A 16,947-nucleotide genomic window follows, 5' to 3' on the forward strand; every position below is an offset into this window, starting at 1 on the left:
TCATGATATTTGCTAACCGTATCCAAACAAACAAAAATGACGGGAGAAATCGAAAATGGCTTTCTTGTCTCTAGAATTTCTTCATGTTTTCTTTTTCTTTGGGCAATAGTTACTCATACTGATAAGTAGTTTATTAATCTAGACGTTGATCTTTGATCAATGCTAGCGACATAAAGATTAATCTTCGTTTTCTTTCATTTGGAGGTATTGTTTCTCTCTCTCAACTTTAACTTTCTTACAGAAAACAAAAAATATTTTAATCATAATCTTGTAATGAAAATTGAAAAACTAATGTGTGGTGAAAGAATTTAATTATATGCATAATCTTATAACCTACAATAGTTTAATATAAATTTTAAAGTTTCTACCTACTTAATCCCTCAAAGAACTATTTTTTTACCGGAAAAACTGGTTAATTTTTTTTTTTTTTTTTTTTTGTGACAGAAAACGAATTGTTTTGTATATGTATACACATGCGTCTTGAGGGTCGGGGTTGCCTGATCGGTATGTCGTCGAGCTCGTTACTGGACAGTTCCGGGTTCGATGCCAGACGGTCGCAGATCCTCCATGTTCACTGATGATGACTGTGGTACGTTAAACGTGGTATGGTCGTAAAGTCCTTCACGTGAATCAATTTCTCTGGGGGTGCCAAGCCACGAGTTGATCGGCTTCTGGTTTGGTTCTGAAGTTCGAAATGTTGACAGATAGTGCTTCCATCTATCGTGTGCAGTCAGAGCCAATTCAGACTTCCACCAAAATAGTGTTTGCACTGCCTTTAATCGACTACCAATTGCTTCTCGGGCTCGATTTACCTAATGGCATTAGAAACAATTTCAACGTTATATAGGTTTTGAAATTTGTGCCAAAAGTGTGCTAAAAAAGAGGACAAGTGTACGTGTTTTATTCAAACAGTGTCTAGGATTTAAGATTTCAGATTTAAGATTGATAAAGGAATAATGAAGGTATTAAATTGCCAGTGTGAAACACGGGCGCGTACAAGTTTGAAAGTATTTTTCACCGAGTCAGACTCTGGTAAATGCATCAAATGTTTGAAATAAAGGTATGTATTATTCAAAATTCCAGTAATTTTATCCTAAAAAATTAAATGCCTGAAAATAATGGTAAACTGAAAATATACTATTTATTTATATTTTGAAAAGAGCAAGAAATTTTATTTTATATTTATAAAAATCTTTTAGAGGAAAATTAAGGGGGTATTCTAGTCTAGGGGCTCGATTTTGAGGTAATTTTGCGAGCGCAATGAAAAAAACCGAAACATTTTAACTATAAGTTTTTTATTGATACTTGAGAAATATAAAAATGTATAAAAGTGGGGGGGGGGGCAGGACAAAATTGAAATCATTACAGGGGGGGGGGGCTTCAAAGTGGGATCTCAGCAAAAAAGGTGACCTATGGATGACAAGATTCCAATCTTCCTAGTCTTCTGAAACATAAAGTTAAGGTTGATCTTTGTTAAACAAGTCTGGACGTAGCAGATTTGGGCAAAAAAAAAAAATGCAGAAAATGGCTTTTTTCGAGAAAAACAAGGGTCATTGTGTTGACTCCTTTTTTCAACTTTGTAATTTTAAAAATAGTGAAAAACAAAAAATACAGAAACTCTTACGTGGAGACAATTTTGATAGTATTAACCAGTAAAACGTGGAACCCGAGATATCTCGGAAACTGAAGCAGTGGCCCAAACCGTGGAACCCGAGCTCCTAGACTAGGGGCAGAGGGCTTCACTGCAGAGCTCGCAGTGTTCGTTCCCCTCTTTGGAATTCGCCGGTTCAGGATGAAAAGGGTTTAGTGTCAAAAGGGTGGATCACTTGGGAGTGTCACCCCTTCAGCGGTATTCTATGATCTGAAAAGGAAAGAAATGCATTTTCTGGGAACGACAGTGGCTTTTTATCTTACGATATTTCGCTTGTTTTCGTACTTCTGAAAAATTTACAATTATCTATATCTATTTTGAGATCATATGTCTTAATATTTTAATATTAATTAAGTTTATAGTTTCAACATACAGCAATAACTAAATAGATTGCTTTGACTAATTTGTTCCATAATAATATTTTGCCTACTACAAAAAAAAAAAAAAAAAAGACGTTTTATTTTCAAAATATAAGAAAAAAAGTAGAACCTACAAGTTTTATCATTCTAATAGAATTTACGTTCGGTTTTTTAAATAAAATATCATGAAGAAGGGATAAACAAATAAAAAATAAGATGAAAGAAAAAACCAAATCAATTAGATGCGAAAAGGATCGCTTACAGGGGAAAAAAAGAAATGCTGTAGAATGTGAATATTTAAGCAAAAAATCGTCGAAATAAGAAATGCATCTATAAACAAAGTTTGGATTCTACAAAAGTACAGTATCGTAATCACGTTAATTTTTACCATATTATTCTTGTAATTCCGAGTCTAAAACTTTCCATTATCATCGAGTAAACTGAATAATACAATGACAATATAGCCTTTGCCGGTAAAAAGAGCCCGTGTTTCTGCTTCAAAATCCGACAAAAGATGTTCATCAAAAAGTTGCCTTATCAAGCAACTAATACTAGTTGCTGTTAATACTAATATGGTCGTTATGAAAAATAGTTGCATTTTGACGTTTCTGTTGATTACGTTTATATGATAAAGTTATCCGCTGGTATTTCTTGGCCAATGTACTTATTCTTTGTAATTTCTCAAGTTCTGAGCGAAATTCTCATGTTTTCTGAGCTTCAAAGGCAATTAAGGATAGTTGAAAGCGATAAACCAGAGCTCGATTAAGTCATAGTAAAGTCCTAGACCCGGAGGGCCAGATCCTGCCTCCTCTACACAACACACAATCGTTCCAATCATCATTCCAATATTTTAAGCAGTTCTTGTATTTTGGTATGTATTATAAGAACCTATAAATACACATTTACGTTTATACTCATTTTTGTTTCTTTGATTTTCACTTAATTTGTGTTCCTACTTCTAAATTCAATTAGAAAATCTATGGCAAAAGTTGTAAAGATATCCGGAATGAATGCAACAAAAAGTGCTCCGTACAACTCTGAAATGTAATTTTAATTTTTGCTTCAATATAGTTCATTATACAAATGTGTAATTAAAACCACAAATGACTGAAAAATACGTGAAAAGAAAAAAAAATGGCTGCTTTTTTCTTAGTTATTTTATTAAACTTCGACGCAACAAGGAATTGGACTAATGAACTTAACGTGTATAATAAAAATAATAAAAGGCAATGAACCATAAAGTGGTCCTACTTGGCGCCTTTACCTTATTAGTTTTTGCATTTAAAGGGCATATTTTACATAAGCTCTAAACATGAAACCAATAATATCCTTGTTGCATTTTGTTCTCCATTTATCTTCCGTTACATAAAATATTATTTTGAAAATAAATGAGGGCCATAAACTTCGAGGGGACCTACGCTTGGGCCTAGGTGTTTAGGGCTTGAGTTAAATATTTGCGAACGAAATACAGATATTTTTAGTGGAAAAATACGTGTCCCTGGTTTCACAGGTAATGATGACGTCAGCCTCTCCGTTTTCTTTCACCAGTGTGCCAAAATTTGAAGGGTAACAAATGAGTAGCTTAAGTTCTAAAAAAATCAATTAATTTTCTATCGCACTAAAGCAAGATACATATATAATCAGAGACCGACGAAAATCATAAAATCTTAAGAGCCAGGCAAAATACTTAGGCGCCCGACATTTTCTCTTAGATTTTATAGGAAAGTTCAGTGCAATCTAGTTTCTTGTTCAGATGCATATGGTCGACAAGAAATTTGTTTTATTTCACTCTAACGACCTGGCACCCGGATTAGTCAGACCCTGTGCATAAGTAACAAACTAACAAACTATTTTGTTACTTCACTATTCAGTGTGAGTGTGGGGAGGGGAATCATGAATCTGCCTAGTTTCTGCAAAAGTCACTGTAGGGTACTGTAACACACAGGGCCTGATCATTGAATAAGCAAACTCGGATGTGTCCTAGGGCTCTCCCTTGAGGGCACCAAATGGCAAAAATTGTAACGATTGACTACTGGGGGCCCTGAAAAAGGGGATTGGCCTAGGGCTTCTCAATATATTAATCGGGCCCTCGCAACACACACACATGTATATTATACGCATAGGTACAAAGTGTGAATCGGTGCCAGAACACGGTTTTTACATTGATTGTCTGGGAAATCATTTCGTTTCCAACACAATATATGTTTAATTCAGTTTTTTATTGATTTTCATATTCACACACTAAGCTTTTTTTTTTCTTTAAATTACTTTACAGATCACTCTCAACCGATCAATAGTTCTCGCAAAATTTCCTTATGAAAACCAAAGACGAAAACCATTTTGTAAAAGAAATAATATTTACGGGTGACTCTCGCTGACCTTCGTCTTTGCAGCATACAGTACGGTAGATTCTGGTACTGTTGTTTATACAGGGGATATCAGGAATTCACAAGGTGGGAGGGAGGGGTTGAAGTTTTGTTATCGTTATCCGTATCGTCAGGAAAACGTCCCTACGTCTCTTTATAATATCTTTGTATTTTTAATGATGGCAAAGAGGGGCAGGGGGGAGTAAGGCCAGGGACACGTCCCCCCTTCCTCCCACAACACAGGTGAATTTATCTGCATGATTTTATTTGGTAAAGACTGAACTATGTTCACAACTTTATAGCTTACTTTATTTGCGAAGTAACTACATGAAGTGCATACATGATTTAGATTTTATTGAGGAACCTCATAATAAATTTTTCCTTTCCTTCTCCACGAAAACTTATTCGCATTTTACTAATGGGCTTTGTAAAAGTTGATGCATGTAATATATATTTGTGTAGCATCATTTAAAATATGTAATTTTCATTCACATGTGTCAAAAGTTTAACGTTATGCGTGAACTTTCGAAAAAATCTCTAGTTCAAAAAATAGTTGATTTTCAAAATTCACTACTATGGAGCAACTCTGGTGCAATCAAGCATGTAAATTGTAAAGCAGCTGGCATTAGCAAGAAGCCTTTCTATATTGGAAGCAAACGCCTTTGAGTGGAAATTGATTCCCCACTGAATACAAGTGGGGTCAAATCATTCATTGTCCACCCATAAACACGTGCGGTTGGACTTGATTTTCAACATTTCGTGCCCTATCCTAACATAGTAAACATTCGTCCTTCAACAGTAGTTCTAGAGGTCAAATACTGGTTCCTCTATTTGCTTTGTTGAAAATCGTAGATATCCGTGGCTACGCTCTAATTGTTCAAGCAAAGAAAAGGCATTCAATGAAATTCAACTACATACGTATATATTCATCCATGTTTTTTCAATTATCACATATTAGGTGCAGTCTAGAATAAAAATTCTGCACAAGTAAAGAATGAACAATTAAACAAGATTAATGAGTTCAAAAAATAAATAAAGAAAGAAAGAAAGAAAGAAAGATTCAATAAATAAATTAATTAATAAAGTTGACAATGTATGCACGAAATAATATTCTACTTATAACTCAGAGATAGTACAAAAATTATAGTACGCAATACGACAGTAATTATAATGATAGTTCATTTTTGCCTTGTATGATGTTGAAAAAAAAATGTGCTGAAACATTTACGGCGTGTCACATATCACATACATCTACTAAAATTATATTGTTGCAAAAAATATATTCACACAATCTTTTTTAATTGAAAACGATACCAGGTTAACTAGCAAATCTTTTATTTTCTATCCATCAGCAAAAAAAAAAAGGCATATATTTCAAAACCTTAATACATTTTTTATCAAGCTTTGCCCCGAAAACCATGTTATTTATCGAAGTGATGCGTTTCAATTGGATGCTACGGTTCCTTAGAGGAATATTTTTAAAGTAAAGTACACCTCAACGACATGTTTTCTGTTATTGAAACTGCAGAATAATACATAGATAAATACCAGATAATAAACTAAATAATAGTAAAAAACGGAAAACAAGGCGAAGTTTTTAAAAAAAACACTGAAAATGTAATAAATTTAAATGACTTCCTGTGCCTTCAAAATTTTAAAGAAAATTCTTTCGTATTCGAAAGGAACTGAGTTAGCACTTTTAATAACGTAAATTAAAATTTACTTAGTGAGATAAGTAAAATCTATCGAGAAATCGTTCAATAAAATAACTTCAATAATATGAAGATCAACGAAAAAAATGATAACTTCGATGTAATTTATGCACAAGGCACACGTACCAAAAAAAAAAAAAAAAAGGTTTTCAGATGCGTCTTTGGAAGTTAATTAGGACTCACTTTATCGATGTAAAAAGTTGTAATCTTTGGTACATTAGAAATCCGTCACAACGTGATCACATGCTTACAATTTCATTCTAATTGTGCATTTATCAGGTTTGTTTACGAGTTTTTTACGTGCCGAAGATCATAACTTTTTGCAGCGAAAAGTGCTCTTTTGTTTCCCAAAACACATATTTTACTATTTGCGTGTTTATAACGCTCGTTTTGTCATTTATTTCAAAATTAGGCTTTTGATTTTGTCTGTTTTAATTTTGTCCTAACTTAAAAAAATAAGAAAGAAAAAGAAACATTTCGGTTTTACAGAAGCAGTCTGCTTTCATATCTTATTTTTAAAATAAAAAACAACTTGAACTATTTGCTATTGGAGGGGGTGGGGGGGGGCGTTACGAAGCTCGTCATTTTGACTGTTAAACATAATTCAAGTAAGATATTTTTTACTCTTAGAATATGTTTGATTTGCGTGTCGAAAGGGAGTGCGTCAGTTATTCACCGAAATATGATACATAAAATAACTATACACATGGGAACTCCAAAGATATTTTTTAGGAAGTTAGAAATTCTCAATTTATCAAATAGAACTCCAATTTTTGCCGCAGATTAAATTCAAGTATGAACACAAGTACATCTGAGGAGAAAAAATATTTGAGCATTTGAAAAATTCCGACATTGCAATTTTGTCTCCAAATTTGCTGAATCAAACAAAATTGGCCGAATAAGGATTTTCTGGGCGGTTGCTGTGACCTACCATCGCGGTACCCCTGACTATATATACGCAATAAAGAATGTATAACTGTTTTATATTCTAAACCCTCTTCAAAAATAAATAAATAAATAAACAACGAAGTTAAATTTTGTTTGCATGAACTAGAAAAAAATCATGTATTTGCGTATTTTTGACTTAAGAATGTTACTTAAAACTTGAAAGAACATGTATCCGAATTTGGCTGTACTTTCGAACAGAGGGATTAATTTTTCCGCTCTTTATCTCAATCCATTTTAATGATGAACTTAGTTTATCCATTACAACAATTATATTTCAGACTACGGTTTTGCTTTTTTTTTTTTTTTGACTTTTTACTTTTTTTTCTGGAAGTATAACGCAGTAAGGTGCTTAGTTCATCACTAGAATAATTTATTTCAGAATACAACTTTTTTTCTGCATTTTTACTTTTTTTTCTTGAAGTAGAACGCAGTAATGTGCAAGAAGGCAATCGAAACACCCTTTCGGGAAAATGGACTAAATAATTGAATAAAATACTAAGATTTATAAAGCACTTTACGAAATATTTAATTTATTAAAAGAAAAGTGAGAATCAAAAATATTTTATTTGTTTCAAGAAGTTTAATGTAATGAAACTATAGTTTGTAATTTTAAATAATTTTAATGAATTAATAAAGCATATTTGAAGGAAATAAGAGCACTTCAAAAAAACAAAAAAAAAGAGAGAAATGAAAATATAAAGTGTAAATGAATCCCAAAACTAGCACATTCTGGAAGCAAAAAAAGTGTTTCTCTTTGAAGAAGAAATAACGTTCAGTGGTCATCAAAGGTGATCGTTACCACGCCTTCTCGTTAGTCACCTGGCTGCTGCGTATTCAAAAGAGCATTCTGCCGGACAACCGCGAATTCCTTTATGTACCGACGGGGGGAAAAGAAAGAGCAATACAGGAAAAACAACTTTTCTTCAGCTTTTCTCTCCCCGCTATGCGATGCATTTTAGACGGAGATCCACCACGTTTGACTGGTAGAAAGTCTGTACCAAATTTCGAATAAATCGGTGCATTAGAACTTGAGATATCTTGTCAACCGTACTGAAAAAAGTAGTTTCGAGAAAAGCGTGTTTTAAATTAGCAGTCGCATTTTGAGAAGTCTGAATGGTTTAATGGCACACGCTATACTAAGACTTTTTTAAACAGCTAACATACATTGTTCCTTCCTATACCTCAAAAGCTACAGGTTTTGGCAGATATTTCAGCCGGAAGAGCAGTTCTGCCTTTTTTTGAAGCTTCAGAAGCTCGTATCTCGGGAAAAAGTCGCAAAAGTATCTCTCGTATCTCTCAAAAAAGTCACATTTTCACGAATCCCAATGAGCGTGGCATTATTTGTGAACGATCCCCCTATTTAAAAATTCAAATAATGTAAAAGGACCCTAATATTGCATTCTTTCTGAATCGTCCTACAAAATCATACGCATTTTCACAAATTTGATTCTCTCTTTCTCACTCTCTCTATATATATCCGCTTCTCTCTCTTTCTCTGAATGTTAGACTTTTTTTTTTTTTTGGTGTTGATCTACTTTATTGTTGGTTCTCTAAAGGCACCTGTGATTGAATACGCACTAAATATGTGATTTCAAGCATTCCCATCGCATGTAGAGAAAGCTCTAAGTAATGGGATACAATGAAAAAAGCTTCTTTGTTTACAAGCAGTGAAAAAATTAAGCAATAATTTCTTATAAATTTTTTTTCACATAATTTCTGCTTTATAAGACACACATACTCATCTCCAAAGACTTCATTAATATTTGCAGGAAACAACAATAATTTCTTTTTATTTAAAACGTGTGATTGCAATCAATTTCATAATGAAATATTTTTTAAACCTTTATTTTAGACGTTTCCATATCGTTCAAAAATCGCTAAAGAAAAAAGAGCGGGATAAAAAAGCTTTTTCTTTCAAAATCTTTAACAAACATCAAGTTTCCTCCTTCAGAGCACTTTTCGATTTCCCCTCTTAGTAGTAACACAATACAAAAGCATGCGCTGAAAATAATCTCCCCCCCCCCCCCCGAAACAGCACTTCTTTCTTAGTGTATTTCCTCTGAATCTTCTACCAAAAAAAGTTCTTATTCTGATCAGCAGTTCATCTGGAATTAAAAGCACGAAAAAGATTTAGATAGGAATATCATTTCGTTTTCAAAAGATTTTTAGATTTTATACTCTTTTTTTTATGCCCACCATTTTGTTCTATTCCCAATTTGGAAAACGGGTTTTAAAAGGACCTGAAATTGATATTTTAGCTCGTGTAAGCTATATTCGTTACTGCCTTATTGCTTTTGCTAAAATATTTTTCTGCTATTCTTAAGGGTATTTTTAAATGCAAATGTAGCTTTGTTCAAAAAACTATAATATGAACATTTCAATTGTATCCTGTAATCACCAGAATAATTGGGAACACTAATATTTTTATGAATGCGTAACAATAAGTAGTTTCATTTTATTCTGAAATACATTTTTGTACAGTTGAAAATTTATTGAAACACAGTAAAGCTTTAGACTAAGAATGCTGAATCGTAGCCATTGGCTACCAGAGTCACAAAAAATGGTAGCCAGTTTTGACTTTGGGTAGCCATTTTAAAAATACAGATATTCAGCGAAAAAAATATTCCTGTACTCGCCAGAATAATTGGGAACACTGTTATTTTTATGAATGCGTAGCGATAAGTATACATGGTTCAATTTTCAGTGGAGATTATTTCCCTAAATACACACTGTTAAGAAATACCGAAACGTTACTACGTATTTCCGTGTAACGTTTCGGGATTTCAAAGGTTTTTATCCACTTCCTGAAGTATCATCGTCAAAAAGTTTCCCGAATCACTACAAGTGGCATTAATACAGACTTCTCACTGTTGTAAAAAATATTTTTAGCTCCCAGTTTAAAGATTAACTGAGCGTACTTATAAAGTCTATTGGCTTCTGTTCGATTGCGGTCTGTAAATGCCGATTAAGCTCCTAAAGGAGAGAATAAGTATGAATTACATTGCTTTGCAAGTTTTGCAGGCGAGTAAAATTCTCGATACTTGCTTGCAATTCTGGCTTAGCTTTAGCCGTGTTTCCATCACTTAGGAAACTTCCTTAATATATCAGGAAGGTGCCAAGCTAATTTATAATACCTACCTAAGTTTACTCTAAAGTTTCAGAAACACTTCTGGTTTCAAACGGAAAGATTTCCGAATTTTTCAGGAAGCTTCCGAATAATTTCAGGAAGATTACTGAGTTTTAGCCTAAAACGTTATTATTTTGCAAGGTATCTTAGTGGCAGGTTTTTGGCACATCAGCTGCCCATTGTTTTCCAGGAATGTTTCTGAAATGTTTTTACAGTGTATGTTGGGGGACTTTTTGCTCATATAAAAAGTTAAATTTTGTATGTTTTGATTCATTCTTGTTTTCGCTTCAAACTTTTAATATCGTGAATTGTAATTATGATTAAACATTTTTGCAATTGGAAGTATGCATCTAGGACTAACGGTTGCGAAAATAAGGTCTTTCAGGTTAAACGGGGAACACCTTGTATAATTGACGAATTAAAAAAGAAAAATATTGTTGTGTACCGTCATTTTTTTCCTGTGATTCGACAACCTAAAAAGTAGATTTTCAAATAAGGTCATGGTTGACCTTATTACGACACCAGTGCCGTGATTGGGACACAGGATAATCTGGTGGAGGATATGATCCTGTGCAGCATATGCTGAACATATGTGCACAAACTGTGCGCAGGATTAACTAGAAACAGAAAATAACGACTTATCAGTACCCAAAAATGTGAAGATTGATCTTTCTCCTTTGCATTTGAAGTAAATATGGACTCTTTAATAGTGTTTATGAATTTGATAAATGTGGTCTAATAACGTTTTCTACTGACAGTAAAGATTTTATTCGTTCTTAATTTTCGTTTGATAGTATTTTCTGGCCTTTTTCTCCAGAGGTGACTTTATTGCGGAACTGTGTTCCTAATAAGGCCAAATCTGCTGTGTAGAGGTAAGCAGCAGTATCTGTAGAAATGGCTTTTGGGGATAGTTGAAGAAACGCGCTTCAGATTCAATAGTAATAATAGGGAACTGCATTAATTAGACGTTTTTTACATACTTCTTCCCAGCGGAAATCAGATAAGTAAGCTTGTACAATAAATCTAACCTACAATAACTAACAAAAATGCAAACAAATTATAAAAGAAAAATTTTTAGTTACTTTCCTTCACCTGGAGACAGAAATTGCCTTCTTTTGTTAAAACTACTGAAAAACATAATTAAAAAATTTTTCACATGCAGTCTGTTTCACTTATCAGCCATCTGTGTAAAAGTTGGATATAATTCAATCTTAAGCAAGCTAGATATTAAGCCATAAACCTCAGGGTGGCATTAACTAGCGTACTTACCTTATGACGTTTTCATTTGAACTTTGTCGCTGATGCACACCTAAATGACGCATTGCTGTCAATGACCTCCTATAAGTAAAGGCAGGCCGTGGTGGCCTGATCAGTAAAACGTTGCACACGTCGCGGGCTCAATACCATAAGCGTGCGCACGGAGGTCACCACGATACCCCCATTAGCTCAAAAGAAGAAAGAAAGAAAAGGGGAAAAAATATAAATAAGGAAGTTTGAATTTTTTACATCTTGAATTCTAGTTGTGTTTTTCGCAATCAGGAGCGTGTGTATGTGTATTTACTCGCACGTTTGTTTTTGTTTTTCTGTATGTAAGCGCGAGTGTGTGTGTATGCCCGCGTGTGTGTGTGTAAGCATTCGTGTGTTTGCAGGCATTCGTGTGTTTGTAGGCATTCGTGTGTGTATGTGAGTACGTACGCGCGTGTGTGCAGCCTTTTGTATGCATATAGGCGTGTGTGTGTGCGTGTATTATGTACGCATGTATGTAGGATAAGGATGCAACCTGGAGACTTTGCTCGCTAGAGGAGCTGCATTGGAAGGCCGATTGACGGTGGTATTGCAGAGGAAAGCGGAGAACATCATTCAACAGTCAAATAAAAAAAATAAAGTTCGTGATTGCTCAAAACTGAAAAAAAAGCAAAAAAAAAAAAGCAAAAGAAAAAAACAATTTAAGATGCAGTAGCGTCATTGCAGGAGGGGGAGGAGTTGAGTGCTAATTGCCCTTCCTCTGATTCGCTTAAATGACGGGCATGGATACAATGGTACCAACACCACACTAGACACTGTCTCCTGTCTCTAGTCTGGTGTTGGTGGTACCCCCATTACTGAAGCTCTTCGCACGCCTCTGATACTTGCGGGTTAATGTTTCACCGTGTACAATAATGGTGAATGGTGCCCATTAGATCTTTCGTGAACTCAAATATGCCCTAAATTCCCATTCCAAATCAATGAGCCAGGATTAACTTGGCTCCCGATTTAAATCAAAAAACAGAACTTTCTTCAAGCCCCTTCCAGTTGGCTAAAAACCTTGTGTAGGATTATAATTTTACAGACGCTCCGTTGATTTCAAGTTAGAAGGGGGAAAAAAACAAAATATTCAAGCAAAGAAAAAACACATCTTTACGTTCAAACATTTAAGCACAGCATTAAAATGTAACATTTTCCAAAATGTAATGGCCTTAAGTAAGTATTTAATCTCGAACTATTATCTTCAATCTTTTCGTTTTTGTTTTAATTGCTTAAAATATCATTGAAGGGTGTGAGAAAAAATGCTTAATGACTTCATTTCTGAGGGAAGTTACTTTTTCTTTTTTTACGACTTGAAAAAAAAATCGTGTTAGAGATCGCAAGAAGGGATCATTGTAATTAGAGAGTCTATTAATGGATGGATACATTTCATTTTACAACTCTGTTTTTTCTTTCTTTTTTACATGTAATGTTTTTAAGTTGGATTATAGGCTTAAATTAAGCTACTTATAACTTATTGTAGTTACAAATTTTAGTTGACGCTGTTTATGTAAAACTGATAATGTTACAGTTTTTTGTAGATTTTTTTCGGTCGTGTAAACTGATCTTTTCAAAAATGAGTATATTAGAAGGAGTGTTGAAACAAAATTACACTGTAAAAACGATTCAGAAAGGTTCCTAGAAAATAATGGGCAGCTGATATGCCCAATTTCTGCCAGTAACATATCTTGCAAATTCCAGGAACGTTTTCCGTAAAATTCAGTAAACTTCCTGATATTATCCTGGAAGCCTCCTGAAAAATTCAGAAATCTTCCCGTTAGAAGTTAGTACCGAGAATTTTACTTGCCTACAAATCTTGCAAAGCAACGCAGTTCACACTTTTTCGCTCTCTTTGGGAGCTTAATTAGCACGGGCGAGCCGTACTTCAAGTAAAGGCGATACACTTTATAAATACGCTCAGTTAATCTTTAAACTGGGAGATAAAAATGTTTTTTACAACTGTGAAAGGTCTGCATTCGTGCAACTTGTAGCAATTCAGGAAACTTTTTGACAAGAATACTTAATTTTTCCAGGAAGTGGATAAAACCTATTAAAATCCTGAAACGTGACACGGAAATACCCAGTAACGTTTCGGAATTTTTTCAACAGTGTATTTGTAATATTATTTTTTGAGAAAATACTTGGTGTTGTTCTAATTACTTTATCACAAAGTAATTTTTGATGCTATATCTAGTTAAAGACAAAAAACTCAATAGTGATAAAAAAAATATTCTCATGAAATATTCATGTTCATATATTTATAACAAGAATTTAATACAAGTTCAAGTAAGCGAACTTCAATACAGATAATAGCAATGTTACTAGTCAAACATTTTCTCAGTAATTTTTTTTTGTGTGTAACAGTCTCATGCCAAATATTTTCATCGAATTTTATTTTAGAGTAACTAAGCAAATTTATGACCACGAGTTTTCGTAAGTGTAACCGAAACGTTTTGACTTTGATTTTGCAGGTACTCTTCCCACTGTTCTTGAGACTTCATATAGATAAAAAATGGATTTTTTTTTAAAGAAAAAATATATTTTTTAGAAATTTGATACTTTGTATTCAGATATACACATAATGATAACTTAAACTTAGAATTAAAAAAAAAATCTAATAGCCGAATAATAGTGTTCGTGGACTAAAATTCAAATTTATATCCGTGCAAATGTAACACCCGCGACAATGGATTGAGAAAACAGTACATGGATTTATAATATCAGTTGACTGAGTAAAATTTCCCGGGTCTAAGGACCATTAACCTTTAAAATTTTCTATTTTCTGGAAAAAAATATATGTCATAGGGGAAACCGGGGAAAGATGACGAGCCGGGCAAGACGACGAATGCTTTAATTTTTCCATGTTCCACTAGGTAACAGCATCAACTGCCTACTACTGGCTCTCCTATCCGCTATTCGTTCAGCAATAGTATAAAGACGCTGAAATCGCCATATTTGAGTTATTTCTGAAGCTCTGATTTTTTACCGTTGCCACGGTATAACTTTTACGCATGTGTAAATAAGCTCTGCTACAGATACAGATAAGATATATCATGTCTCTTTAGTATTTATGAGTAACTTAGTTTAAATACTACCTATTACCATAAATAAATGTCAATAAATCGCCTTCTTTTATGGAAATGAAGAAGAATCAGTTCAAACAGGCAGTCCGGGGCAAGATGACGGGCCGAAACGCGGGACAAGATGACGAGTTCGTCATCTTGCCCCGTGTTTAGGAATTTATTAAACTAACTATGGTTTCCATTTTATTAAATCCTGTAAATGCTCATTTGTCTGTGTGTTTGTCCACGCGACGTTGCGCTTCTATCTTCTCAGGGGCTAAAGGACGCATTGAGGTGTCGTTCGAAAGCGGGTGACTAGGTGACTAGAGGCTATGTATAAACTAGTTGACCAAATGACTAGTCGACTGAATTAAACCAAAGAATCTCCTGCTCTATTGATTATTGACAATCCTAATTCTCACATAACTTTGCAGGCTATCTTATATTGCAGTGAAAAAACATCATGGTTGGGTTGCCACCCCACACATCGCATCGTCTCTAGCTCCTGATGCGTCATTTTCCGCCCATTAAATCCTACTATAGCCAAGCATGTGACATCTTTATGGTCATTCATCTAGGACTATCACAGCCAAAAATATTGGTGAGCTTTTGAGCATCGTTTACTTCAAAGCAGCTACAGTTGGAGAAGTCGATAAAAGGTTTAAGGAATGAAATATCTAGACTCATAATTCTCTTGTTTTTAGCGGACTATGATGTTGTTGCCGATGAAACTGAGACTAATAGTGCTATTCCTTAGACCTTGAGAGTAGAAAATCAACATATAAACCCTCCAGACGAAGCAGAAATTATGGCAAATGCTGATTCCGATGCACCAAACAAGCCTGTTAGTGTTTCTGATTTCAATGCATTGCCTAAAGCAACACAATGTGAAAAAACAAAAAGAAAAAGCAGAAAACTGATCTGAAACATCCTTACAAGCACAAACCCATCAAAGAAAGTCAGAAGGAGCAAAGTGAAATGAAAAAAAGAATTATTTAAAAAAACAGGGAAAATATGCTCGTGAAGCTAAAAAGGGGGTAAAAAAACCTCAAACTAAGTTCCTGTAGGCCCAAGTCTATATAATGCATGCCAAGCAATCCAGTTGTATCAACTTCAACGAATGGTGTTATAAGATGCCTTTTTTGTAAAGAGGAATATTGTGACCCTAGAACAGAAGAATGGATACTGCTGTAAAAGCCGGGAGAGTGGTGGCATGAGGAATGTTCCAATTTTGAAATGGCATTTTTTTTGTGTCTATTGTTAGCTGCACAACTTAACACTTCAACATTACGCTCCAATGCATTACGCTTAATTTGATACTTTTTAAGATGTAAAAACACGGTTATCATTTGTAAAACTAGGTAACATATTGAAAACATAAAATATGTTAAATCTTTTTCAACGTTGTCATCTTGCCCCAAGGTCAAAGTCATCTTGTCCCAGTACTGGGGCAAGATGACGATTTGTTGTGGTTATGAAGAAGTAAAAATATCCTTCGATATTTTTATTTGAAAAATTAAATGGCAATATATTTAATGCTACAAAGGACTACTCTAGCAGTTCATGTAAAATTAATTTTACTATCCTTAAAAATAAAGTAATAAACAACATAGATTGTTAACATAGTCATCTTGCCCCGGTCCCCCCTACACAATTTACATAATTTAGAACAATTTTATACCTTGTTTATCACCATATGCAAAAAAAATTTCGAGTTATCGTAAAAATGCGTAAACTATCGCCATAGAGATTTCTGTTAATAGCAGCTGTTGAAGCTTCTTTTTTCTCAGATGCCGGTTTTTTGTTTTGCGTTCACGATATTTTAAAAAGTTTCTTATATATTTCAATAAAACTTTTCATACATTTTTTTCTGGTTTTTTTATGATCTAAACCTAAATTTAATAAAAAACAGAATTTAAAAATGAAAGAAAAAAGAATTTGATGCTTACTTTTAAAAGTTAAAAACAATAAATAAATTAAAACTTTTAAAAAGTAAATTTGGGTTCAGATCCTGATGTTAGTATGTGACAACACTTTAAAATTAATATTAGAATTATTCGTGTACTTTACCGTGAGAGTGAGTGCGCACTGTTATTTACCATTTTTCGTACTTACGAAAAAAAATGTTTTTCTATAATAAAATTGTACTGTTTAATAGTATGTTATATCATGTCTTTTTTCTCAGATTTTCAGGTTTTATTTGAAACTAAAATTTTAATCATAGCTTGTATAGAAATTTTGTTACAAGATTTTTAGTAATTTGTATTTGTATCGTGCCGCGGTGACATTTTAAGAGTCTTAAGACCCCTTCACGAAAGTAAGAAACATACTATGACTAAAATTTAATCTTCTTTTAAGTAATAAAAAACACGATATCTTGCAGCAACATAGCAACTCAAAATAAAAATTACATCGTTAGATAATAACAAAGACATATC

General features: G+C 33.7%; 1 protein-coding gene across 1 annotated transcript in view; it reads left to right on the forward strand.

Annotated features, from left to right (window-relative positions):
* The window catches only part of LOC129230203 (speckle-type POZ protein-like), a 77,988-nt gene extending 62,722 nt beyond the window's left edge, over positions 1-15,266 (forward strand). The window contains exon 3 of the mRNA XM_054864603.1: positions 15,214-15,266. Coding sequence (XP_054720578.1) covers positions 15,214-15,266 — 53 coding nt within the window. The remainder of the gene's footprint in view (positions 1-15,213) is intronic.
* Positions 15,267-16,947: the final 1,681 nt, after the last annotated feature.

The sequence above is a fragment of the Uloborus diversus genome, chromosome 9 (assembly GCF_026930045.1).
Source record: "Uloborus diversus isolate 005 chromosome 9, Udiv.v.3.1, whole genome shotgun sequence".
NCBI lineage: Eukaryota > Metazoa > Arthropoda > Arachnida > Araneae > Uloboridae > Uloborus > Uloborus diversus.